Source organism: Saccopteryx leptura, chromosome 1 (genome assembly GCF_036850995.1).
Source record: "Saccopteryx leptura isolate mSacLep1 chromosome 1, mSacLep1_pri_phased_curated, whole genome shotgun sequence".
Classification (NCBI taxonomy): domain Eukaryota; kingdom Metazoa; phylum Chordata; class Mammalia; order Chiroptera; family Emballonuridae; genus Saccopteryx; species Saccopteryx leptura.
This window is the reverse complement of record NC_089503.1, coordinates 197,329,550-197,341,786: the sequence shown is the minus strand read 5'-3', so window position 1 is coordinate 197,341,786 and position 12,237 is coordinate 197,329,550. Positions and strand designations below refer to the sequence as shown.

Here is a 12,237-nt window from a genome sequence, read left to right as displayed (position 1 = left end):
TATCAGCACAACAGAAAAACTGTTGAAATAACTCAGTTACCAGCAGTATTGCCGAAAAAGATGAGTGAGAAGAGGCAGTTTTCCCAGATGATACCTCAGCCTGACAACAGACGTTTTGTCTCCCCTCACAGATAACTACAGGAATGAAATGTAGTCATCTATGGGAAACAGGGCAAAAATGTTGTTTTTCTTCACAACTTGACTTAACACAGTGGTTTGCAAACTTCAGCAATCATCACAGTGGCTGGGGTGTGTGTGTGTGAGTGTGTGTGTGTGTGAGCGTATGAGTGTGTGTGTGAGCATGTATGTGAGTGTGTGTGAGTGAGTGTGAGTGTGTGAGTGTGTGTGTGAGTGTGTGTGAGAGTGCGAGTGTGTATGTGAGTGTGTGTGATCACACAGGGAGTTGAGCCTGGACCCAGGATTTCTGATTCAGCACACTGAACATCCCTGACTTAACAGAAACATGGGACACAATCTATAACTTATTGGGAGAAAAATGCACCATTCTTTGAAATCCACAGTGGAGTAAATCTTTCTAGAGCAGGTATAATTCTAGGATCAGGAGTTCTCTTTCTAATACGGATCAGCTGTGTGAACTTGAAAGAGAAGTTATCTAACCCCAGTCTTGGTTTTCTTATCTTTTTTTTTTTTTGTATTTTTCTGAAGTGAGCAGCAGAGAGGCAGACAGACAGACTCCCACATGCGCCCTGACCGGGATCCACTCAGCATGCCCACCAGGGGGCGATGCTCCTCCCATCTGGGGCATTGCTCTGTTGTGACCAGAGACATTCTAGTGCCTGAGGCAGAGGCCATGGAGCCATCCTCAGCGCTGGGGCCAACTTTGCTCCAATGGAGCCTTGGCTGCGGGAGGGAAAGAGAGAGAGAGAGGAAGGAGAGGGGGAGGAGTGGAGAAGCAGATGGGCGCTTCTCCTGTGCCCTGACCAGGGATCTAGCCCGGGACTTCCACACACCGGGCTGACATTCTACCTCTGAGCCAACCAGCCAGGGCTGGTTTTCTTATCTTTTTAGTGAGAAAGAAAATACTCAGCTATCTGGGTTTTATGGGGGGTAAATGAGGTATCTTATGTGGAGGCACCTGAATAGTTCCATATCTGAATAGTAGTTCGTTTTCTTTATTTTAAATAACAACTTATTGATATAAAATTCAGTAATGTATATTTTAAAAAAACAAAAAGAATAAAATCTTGTAAGGGTAGAAAGTATGGCTACTAACATGTGAAACAAAGAAAGCAGATTAATTCCTTTCTTTGATCAACCAAGAGCTTTTTTTTCTGAATGTTATTTTAAAGAATTGTAATAAAATCATGTTGTTTGCTTTTAACAGCATGACCATCATGAATAAGACAAACAACAACAAAAAATGGAGATGATATAATTGTTTGCATCATCAGGAAAAGAATGATGTAATTTATCAATGGTCAGAAAATTATTAAGTTGTGGTTCTGAATTCTCTCTTTACCTACAAATATTCTTGGGTCTGAATAAACTGTCATGTGTGTGTGTAAAATCATAGGCACACATTCAAATAACCATCCATACACTTCAGTTCTTATATATATACTTGTTAAACACTAAATATACCTGCATAATCGGATGCTCCACACATGTGTAAAGTGATTCAGAAAAAAATACTTTTGACTAAAGTAAAGTTAAAAAGTGAAGATATTTAACTTTTATAGAATTGATGTTCACATGGATGAAGATACTTTTGTTCACTGAAAACGTTTCACAAAATATTGGTGCCCCCAGCCAGGGATGGCTCTTGGAACCACCACGCTAAGAGAAAGAAGCCAGACACTAAGACGAAGTATAAATACTTGATGCTTCCATTTATAGTACATGAGATTCTAGGAAAGGCAAGCTCTCGGGAGGGAAGTGGTTGGCTGTGGCTGGGTGGGGGCGGGAGGAGGACTGGATGGGACATAGGGGAGTATTTCAGGGAGACAAGGTCTGTATCTTGAATGTGGGGGAGGCGGCACCACTGTGTACAGTTTCCAAAATTCATTACACTGAGCATTTCATTATTTTAGTGAGAGGAGAGGAGGCAGAGACAGACTCCCACATGCACCCCAACCGGGATCCACCTAACAAGCCCACTAGGGGGCAATTATCTGCCCATCTTGGGTTTGCTCAGCAGCAAAGCTATCTTTAGCACCTGAGGTGGAGGCCATGGAGCCATCCTCAGCACCTGGGCCAACTCGCTCAAACCAGTTGTGCCATGGCTGTGGGAGGGGAAGACAGAGAGAAAGAGACAGAGATAAGGGGGAGGTGGAGGGGTGGAGAAGCAGATGATTGTTTCTCCAGTGTGCCCTGACTGGGAATCGAACCTGGGACATCTACACGCCGGGCTGACACTCTACCACAAAGCCAACTGGCCAGGGCATATTTTGCATTTCAAATGGGTGAATTTTATTGCAGGTAAACTGTTCCCCTGTGAAACTGGGAAAATTCAATTTCCATATGAAAAGGAGATAAAATATTTCATTCCAAAGGTCAATGTCCTATGCGATTTGTCACGTACAACATTTGGCAACCTGACTGAGTTTAAGATGACGAGTAACTCTGCGGCTGACCATAATATTACCGTGTCTGCCTGTGGAGCACCTGCGGGAGAGCACCCCCCACCCCCACCCCCAGCCCCCTGCTTTCTAAAGGCCACTTTACGTACCACGCCTCAGAGAGATGGGGGTCGGTCACCACAAAGCTCTGTGATGACAGCAGGACGTCCCTGAAGAGACTAGTTTACATGATACAACTAGTTTCATTGCCTCCTGGTTTTAAATAGATAAGGACCAGGGACATAAGTAAGGACAGAAGAAGGGGTGCATCGTGTGTGTTGCTGTTTTCAGATGGGTGTCTGCAAATGGGACTAAGAGAGAAGTAAATGGGGTAAACTCTGTGTGCACATGACACAGACTTCTTCTCCCTGTCCTTTCTGGAGGCGTGAGGAGGGGAGGGGTGTGAGGAGGGGAGGGACCCACCCGGGAGGGATCTACCCACTCCCTGTAAGAGGGGTATGGGGTAGGGACCCATCCACTCCCTGTAAGAGGGGTACAGTGGCAAAGGCTGTTTTCTGTGACACCAGCATCCAGGACCCCCAACTAACTTCTCATTCAGGATATAGGAATGTCTGGCCTTTTAAAATGTCCTCAGGGCTTCCTGTTAACACTGATTCTTGCAGAAAACAGAAGTTAATGGGGGGAGGGAAGAATCACACACCCATTTAAGAAAGGGTGCGGGGTTTTCTCCCAGGTCTGAAGTAATCACATTTCTTAGCACAACGTTTTGTTTGTGTCTGGAAATCCTGCTTGTCAGACATTATTCTCAGACTTTTAGAAGATGAACATCTCTGCAAGAAATAGTTTAGGAAGAAACGATACCAGGATGGCAGAAGAGGCCGTGTTCCTGGGAGGGGTCTGTTGTCAAGAGTTACAGGCACTTGTAGGTGTCCATCTCAACTCCTGACGGAATCCTGTCAGTCACTCTCAACACACGGCTCATTCTGATTTTAGAAAAGTGAGTAGCCACACATTGCAGTTAGGATTTCTGGATAAAAGGAACACTTGCCACCAAACTGACTGCTGGGTATTCAAAGCCATCTGACACCTATTTTCATCCTTTTTCACTTAAAAAACAACAACACATTGACAAGCCTTGGAGCACATTATCGAGCTAAGTGATGATGTCGTTAGGGAATAAAACGTGTGATTCACCTGTCACTGTTTATGGGAAGTTTGAGAACTCGTCGTGATAGGGCTGACTGTTTCCTCATCCATATTGTTACACCGTGTGGTTTATCATAACACTGAAAAGGGTCTCACCCGTTTTCGGGGGTCCGATCACCAAGAACTTTGGTAAGCGGTCACAGGTTTTCTCCTTAGACCAGATGTCTCTGTGGCGCCTGTCATCACAAGGGTTCTGAGTAAGAGAAGAAGAGAGATGTGTTTTTTTTTTTATGAGTATCTATTACAAATATTGATCGACTTACAACCTATGCAACTTACGACCATTCGACTTTACGACCATAATCACTAGCCACTACTGCTCTGCATCTGACAGTGCAAGCGTTGCCCTGGGCATATGACAGTGCAGACCAGCTTCCGGCAACACTACCATCTCCGTGTGCACCATTTCAACTGTTATCCCAGACTCGGTACAGCAATTTGTGTTTTGGATATTTTCATCAAACCCCTCCCAAGATGTCTATCAAGAGGAAATTGTCTTTGCAAATATTAAACCAGTTGTACTGGTAATGCAGTGTTTTACTTAAACCTGACAAATGTAAAAATAAGAAACAAAATGGTGTAGAGATGATACAAATGGCATAAAATGAACAAAAAAAATTATGATATATAACAATAATGAAAGAAAATTATCATAAAATATGACTTAAAGATTTTTATAACATCATTTCACAGTACTGTACATATATAGCCTACTCAACTTATGACCAAATCATGTTACGACCAATCTGTCGGAACCAATCGTGGTCGTAAGTTGAGCACTAGCTGTATGTGCTAGAGCTTTTTACTTCCGTCCTTAAAAAGATGTCTCAGAAAACAAGCTTTGAAGTGACATCATGAAAACTTTCAAATAATTCATTTCCATTCCTGGGGTTGAGTGTCTGCTGAGCATGTGGGAGAGAGGGCACATTTCCACTAGGGAGACCCCACAGCACGGAGGTTGTGTGTGTGTGTGTTTATGTCTGTGTGTGTCTCTGTCTGTATCTGTGTTAAATAGTGAGCTTGTTGGCCAGAGGTGGCTGGGCTTCCTGTTAACCTAAAAGAAAAGACACGCTCCACACTCACTAAGTAGCTAAAATGTATAAGGGTATAGTTTTTTTTATTCTAAAAAACTGTTAGCTTTCCCGCTTTGCTTCAAAGAAACAAGGATTGGTCCCTGACAAGACTCTTTGAAGGGACAGCAGATTTCTTTTAGCCGCTTTCAAAGGTTGGTAAGTGTGTGTCTGAAACTGTAGCTTTGAGACGATGATGCTAAAAAGCACAAACGTTCAGCAAAACAATAAAATGAGGGTGAATTTACAACCTTAAGAATATTTGCAAGATGCATCCAGGCTACTGATTTTCAATCTCTCTCATCCCGTGGCGTACATAAGCTAATTACTCAAATGCTATTAATATCATTACTAAAATAGATCATTTGCTGATCTGATGAAAAAAAAATAGGTACGGTTTTGATCCATTTACATGGAACAACTATTGTTTGTTGGCAGTGGTCATTGTTTATTTGACAATCTAAGGGGAAAGAGGTCCGTGCCCCTGACTAAATAGTGCAGGTATTACATGCTTTAAAATTTCTTGCGGCAACACGGGTTGAAAATCTAGAACACCCCCAATTTTAAAAACAGGCAAAGTGCATATTATGTGCAGAAGTGACAGTGCCCTTTGCTATATTCTAGCAGCGGGCAGACAGGACACCACTCTGCTTTACTGTTCATGTCATAGATACATGCAATTAAACACACCTCCCACCTATTAACAACAAGCAGCAGGTAAGACTAATGTGAGCATAGTCTTATTGGCTGCTGTTCTAGAAAAATATTGGTGTCCCACCTGTCACTTAAAATCATAACGATTTCAGTTTAAAAAGAAGGTGTTCACTTGCAGGAAAATTGCATCTTTCCAGTGGTTAAAAAATATAAAAAGACGTGAGTTCTAGTAACTGCCAACTGCCAATAATCATTCCACCATCGCCCACCGTGACCTACTAAAAGGTGCAGGTACCTGATTTTTGTGGTTCTCTGCTTGTGCTCAGGAGGCTCTGAACTCAAGGTCACAGCCGAATGGTTTAAGCATGGGGTTCAGAGCTTGCTGCAACTCAATCTGTGAGATTTACTGAGTCCCACCCCAGAAGAGAGGTACTGAGCTGTCCATCGGCGGTCAGGAAGTTCACAACGGTGTTGGACAGGCAGCCCAGCCTCTGAGACGTGGCCTGGGGGTGGGGGCTCCCCCTCGGCCACACACTAGCTAGCGTGGCCTAGCTTGAGCCTCTCTGCCTTTCTGTGCCTCGGTTTCTTCATCTGTAAAATGGGGATAATAAATTGTACCTACCACATGGGGTAGCTGTGAGGATTCAAGGACTTAGCATAGGTCAAGGACCCAGTCTGACACACATAAGTACTGTGTCACTATTTTCCCAGATCACGGAGTGGGCAATTTGAAGTTCCACGCTATGTTACCGCAACTCTGGAGGTGCGTGACAGTGTGTGCTGTGACATCCTGGTTCCCCCTAGAACAGTCGGAAGATGCCCCATGTGGGTGATACTTCTTCAGAAGCTCAGTGATCTGGCTGTGGCCAAAGTCATTCCCGACCAGAGTGCTGCATGCTGCCCACGACCTGCACCTGCTAATGGACTCGCGGCTCAGAAGGCGGATGCCAGTCTGAACTCTCCCCACCAGTCCCTTCCGTGAGTTTGGTCCTTGGAGATAGGCAGGTGCTCAGGGCAGACCCGCTAGCTCCCTGCCCACTGCGTCTGCTCCCTGCTGACCATCTTCTCGCCCGTCAGCTGACCCTGCACTCTTGACTAAAAATGCTGTGTCCACTGAGCCCCTCGTGGAACCTTTGGAATTCCAGGGTTCCTCCTGGGCCCGGGGACTGAGAATTTGGCCCGTCCTGAAGCAGTAATAAACATAAAGTTTCCATTCAGGGAGAAGTTGTTTCTCACATCGACTAACGTTTCCAAAAGGCACGTGCTGACCCCATGCCGCCCTGTCCCCCGAGATGCCCTCACTTTTCAGGTGTGAATGACCTTACAGAACCCCAAAATGTGCTCCTGGGGGTTAATTAATTACACCCAATGCTGAACGGATCTTACCTGCCAGAGAGGGTCCCTCTGCTCCGGGAACAGCTCAAAGTACTTGTGGGCCAGCTGCACGGGGGGCAGAGTCTGCAGCTGCAGGTGGGTCCAGCTCTGCACAAAGTTGGCCAGGTGGACGAAGGTGTATGACCCCAGGCGGTCGTTCCCGTAGTTGGACAGGTGGGTCATGAAGATGCTGATCTGAAACAGGCCAACGAACATCCGTGTAAACACATGTCACTGTACCCATCACTGCAGCAACGCTGGTCTTAAGTCTCGTTTGCACAGGGTGGTCCTTCTGGACAGCTTTGTGAATTTCAGACAGATTCCCAAATACCCTCCTTGTATTCATACCTACTGGAGCATGTATTTTCGGCAAGACCGATGAGCTTTGTTCCCTGGGATTTTAATATACTTCATAAGAACAAACAAAATGAATACAACTGCTATACACTCAGGTCGGTGTGAGGAGGATGCTGCTGAAGAATTTGTCCTGGATGGTCACCCACGGTGGCCTCCTGTTATATGCACTGTTCATCATGGGAGGCCATGGGGTCCCAGGAAGTTGGGATGTTGTAATGTCAATCTACCTCACGTGGCTTGTCATGTGGGTGGGTTATAAATAATCGATGAGCTGTCCACATCAGCATTAATGGAACAGTCTCCGATTAGAATTTATCAGAGGCCGTAATGACAAGAGACGAGTGAGAGGATTTTTACTAAGAGAATGACTAACGACATTCCGTCGATGATACCCGCAAGCCCTTCCTGTGTTCTTCGGGTCTGCAACGCTCAATGCCAAACTCCTCTAAGAAAAGTCTTCAGGGTGGTGAGGTAAGACCTGCCCCTTTTATGAAAGCAGCTGACCTACATACACTGTCTCCATGCATTAAATTGATTCGATGGGTCCCAGAATGTAGAATGGGCATTTTTCGATGAGGCTGCTGCTTTTTTGTTGGCTAGCATTGACAAAGGGGAATAAATAATTCTGCATGAGATTTTCAATGACAAACAAAACCATTGTGGGATTTATGCTGCTATAAAATATCATGAAAACAATTCAACATGATAATAGTGCTTTCTTAAAATATAAAGAGCCACGTGAATAAGCAGGAATAACGGTTATTATCACCATCATCATAAGGAATATAATTGGCTCATTCATTAAGAGGCTGAAAGAAATATTCAAGGAAATTTATTGAACTGAAGTGGCAGAGAGGAGAGAAAGGTGATATTAAGATGTGATAGAATGAATCAGAAAAATGCTATTACTTACAAATAGGACTAAGAGGAAACATGGTATCCTATAGTCTAACAAATCCTACAGGGGGGGAGGCTTTCACATGAAAAGCTTCCACTGGGACCATGAATATTTAATTATGTTTCTATTCATTCTGCCTGAACATATATTAAATCTTAGAATTTTCACAAACAGAATACTTTGAGGGTGACTCGAAACAGCTACTGGCAAACTGATGCAGTCATGAAATGATAAATGAGACTTCTATTATTTGGGGTAATTTCTAAAGAAAACGAGACTTAAAAAATTGTGGTAATTTCTTTTCTATGTCTATAGTAGCTTCATTTCTCAACTTTCCTCTCTCGTTAACACCTCCAACATTTACTAAAGCAGTAGGCTGTTGGGAGAGTTAAGGCAGTCCTACTGAAGTTTGGAAGTCCTTTCCTAATGTGGGTTAGAGGCAGTTTTTCCTCATTTGCTTCTTGGGCCACATTGTTCAATAAGCTCAACAACAAAGGCAAAATGGTCAATTCAGCACCAGAGACGGGGCGTGCACAGGGCAAACCAGTGGGCTACCTGCCCCCCACACACCCCGGACGACCCTCTGATTCCCACCGCTCAGCCGACTGCAGTCTGCACACTGGGCCCCGCCATGTGCAAAGAGACCTCGTTAGCCTCTAGTTCAGAGTTCTTGTTTGATGTTGACGGAAACCCTGATCAACACCTCCGTGTCTGTATTTCACTCGCCTCGGATGGAAAACTGGGTAAACGTGTAAGAGGTACCGTGTGACTCTCTGATACAGATGCATCCGACCTCTCTTGGAATGGACTTTTCAACCTGGGAACACGCCATGCAGCATGTGATAGTTCGCTCGAAGCGTCGCTTTTGTGCTTGTGTGCCTACGGAAAGGAAGAGGGGTAGCCTGTGGTGCCCCATGCTCCAGGGCCCCACTCTGCTGTGCTGGACCCGAGCCCGACTGGTTGGAATTAAGGTCCCGCTGTGCAAGGGAAGCCCTTCACCTCCCACCACGGAGGCTTCCCTCAGCTTTCCAACTCAAGTTCTGTGTCTCTCCTTTATCAGCGTGCAGAGTGTGCCGCTAGCAACGTAAGGGTTCTGAAATGCATGTCACCTCTTGACATGTTCAGACTTTGGACTCCAGCCTGGGGTTTGCTTTGTGTTCCTAGAAGACAATGCAAGCCCAGGAAGGGACGAGGGGACTTGGCCAGGACAGAAAACACTTTCATTTCTTTTTGAACTTTTTTTTTTTTTTTTGTATTGGTGAATCACAATATTCCCTCTCTCTGCGCATGGCATAGGATATATCTCCTGCTGAATATGTCCTCTCTCCAGGTTTCCTTTGTTACATTTTAGTCAGGAAGGTGCGCAAGAAGAAGGGACGCGGGACCAGCAATGGGACGGGTGGGAAGAGCTCCATGACAAGAATGTTTCCGACCAAAATCCAGCCTGGTTTCCAGACCCTCGTCCCGACCTGTGACAACCACCAGGACACGTTTGTTTGGGTGATTCCTCAACATGACAACGATTTCTGCAAGAAAAGGTTACCACGTTCAGGGAGCCTTGGTATTAGTCTTTCCTTGAAAGGGCTGCCTTTCTCATTTATGAGTGCTTCAGAACTGAGGGTATTTTTTTGTTGTTTTGTTTTGTATTTAAAATATGGAATGTATCAAGATAAAGTATCTTTATTACACCTGCAGAACCGGATGGGAAGGAAAATACCAAAACAAGTTACAACTGCCTCTCTAGAACAGTTCTACTATAAATCCACTAGGAGTGAGGAATAGTTACCGAACGGACTAATTAGCTGCTTAAATCTCAAATCACCAGAAACTCTGCCAAAGGCGTCAAGTTTATCTACTTAACAACTGAAAAGAAATTCCTTCCAGCCTGGGTAGATACAGATATTTATAACAAGATAGTTATTTATGATTTTTATTTTTCTGTAAAAGGTGAAAGGTACGTGCCAAATACACAAGAAAGAGACAGACCATTCGTGAAAGTGTACGTGGGAGGCGTCAGCTCCGTGCTGGCCTCTGCCATGTGAGTCTGGTAGGTTCCAGGGCGCTGGAGAGGCGTGGGTCCCTGCCAAGAATCAGGAGTGAACCTATGTTATGTCCTGGCGCGGAAGCAGGCCACTGGGCGGAACTGTTCCGCTGCTTCTGAGAACGTTGGGGACACCCCAGGACCTCGGGCGTCGGCAAGGGTGTCACTTCTAATGTCCATGATGCACTATTTGTGGTCATGCTGATCAGTTCAGATCCACCAGTGTTTTCTCCCCACGTGGGCTTCAGGGTCGAGCACAGATGTTGAGTCTTGTGTTCACGACTGGCGTAGCTCCCGGGCGATTTCACCTCATCCATGTCCGACTTCCTGAAGATCTCAATCCACCCCTCATTCCTCTGGTTTTCTGTCGGGAGCCAATCCACTAATGCTAGCTAACTAGGTCACAGCAGGAGAAGATCCACAACTGCTGATTGACAAAGTCACAGCAAAAGAAGATCGATGGCTACTGGTTGATAGAGTCACCGCAGTGAAGACCAACAGCTGCGGGTTGACAAAGTCACCGCAAAGGAAAGACACAACGATACTTCCCCCTTTAATCTTTTGAATTAATCTGGCCTTATATTCCCCCCTTTTCTGGGTGTGTGCTATTATTTATGGCACAGGGATAATAGTACCGTGCTTTCCCTGTAGATCTGTAGTAATTTCTTTGGAAATGAGACAGAAGGTGTAAGTTCCACAGAAAAGCCTGTAAGCCCCTTGAACTGGGCTCATAGACATAAGAGGCTGGCCATGATATCCCTCATAAAGGGTTAAGTTTGTAGGAGAATTTCTTCTTATTAATCATGTTAGAAAGAATAAAGTTAGAACTTAACTAGTGTATGAATATAGTAAATGAATAAAGTTTAACTAGACATTAGAATCTTAGGTAAAGTGTAGTGGAGTGGCCTGTTGCGTGGCCTTGGATAGGAGTGCAGCTGGCAAGTAAAGAATGTTTTGTTAAAAGACTTGTTTTGTCACTGAAGGCAGTTGCTGGGCTTTTCTCAGTAAAACATTCTCATGAGATTTTTGTATTTTCCAAGAATAAGGAGAGGAATGTGGTGGGATTCATAGCAGCAATAGCAATTAATGCCTTCTGATATTATGTTGCTACTAGCTATCTTGCAGGTGCACTCTATGTATCTTTAAGTAAAAGTTACTCTTAATGCTATGTTAGTTTCTTAAATAGCAAGCCTTTTGTAGTCTTGTGAAAATAGAATTAGGACACTACATGAACTCAAGGCTATTTGCCTGAGCAAGCGGTGGTCCTTTGCTAGTCCTTGATGATTTCGTCTGCTATCTCTTTCTCACTCACAACAACAGTAAAATAGAGTTATTAATTAGTACTAATCTTTTAGAAGTTTGTACCGGTATTGTTATTACTATTCAAGTTATTGTATAACTGTACTTTGAATAACTTACCACCTGACTTGTAGCTTATAGATATGAATTAACTGTTATCTAGAAATATGTAACCATAGTGAAACTAAAACAATGATGTATTCAAAATACCATGTGATTGTAATTTAGTGTGTGTGCATAAAAAGTAATGTTAGACTAGCCATTGGCGGAGATGCCTGGCAGTAAATGCTAACCAGAGAATAAAGAGAAAGAAAAGAATTCGGCTCTCTCACTCGATTTTGCCGACACCGTCTCTTCCTGTGGGACCCCTGGATCCCCCCTGGGGCTGGACCCCGGCAGTTTTCCCCTGTTCACCCTCTCCACTGATCCTTCCCTGGTCACTGAAAGCGTTCTCTGGTCCCCTCTGAGGCTCTGTCTTGAGTTTTCATCTGCTGTAGCCACTGCCCTTCCCAGCCAAGTTCTTCAAAGGAGCAGCAGCGTCTTCATGCTCTGCCATCTGGCTTTTGTCCCCAGCTTACCACTGAAAGTGCCTTGTCAAAGGTAGGCCATGGTCCCCAGGCTCCGCAATCCTAAGGACACTGGTCTCTATCAGTCTGCTCCTCTGGACCACATGGAAGATTTCCCCCATCACTGATGTTGCTGAAGCTGTATTCTCCTTATTCTCTTTCCCGTTTCTTCTTCCTCCACGTTCTGCCTAAATAGCTGGTGTTTCTTAGGGTTTTGTTCCGTCTTAACAGC

At 44.6% G+C, this 12,237-nt stretch overlaps 1 protein-coding gene across 5 annotated transcripts in view; it reads right to left on the bottom strand.

Moving 5' to 3' along the window:
- The window catches only part of LOC136405170 (bifunctional heparan sulfate N-deacetylase/N-sulfotransferase 3-like), an 88,595-nt gene that overhangs the window by 20,077 nt on the left and 56,281 nt on the right, over positions 1 to 12,237 (bottom strand). For all 5 annotated transcript variants that reach the window (XM_066384268.1, XM_066384290.1, XM_066384282.1 and 2 more), the window contains 2 exons: positions 6,857 to 7,039; positions 3,843 to 3,939 (listed from right to left, as the gene is read on the bottom strand). In XM_066384268.1, the coding sequence (XP_066240365.1) occupies positions 3,843 to 3,939; positions 6,857 to 7,039 (280 nt within the window). The remainder of the gene's footprint in view (positions 1 to 3,842; positions 3,940 to 6,856; positions 7,040 to 12,237) is intronic.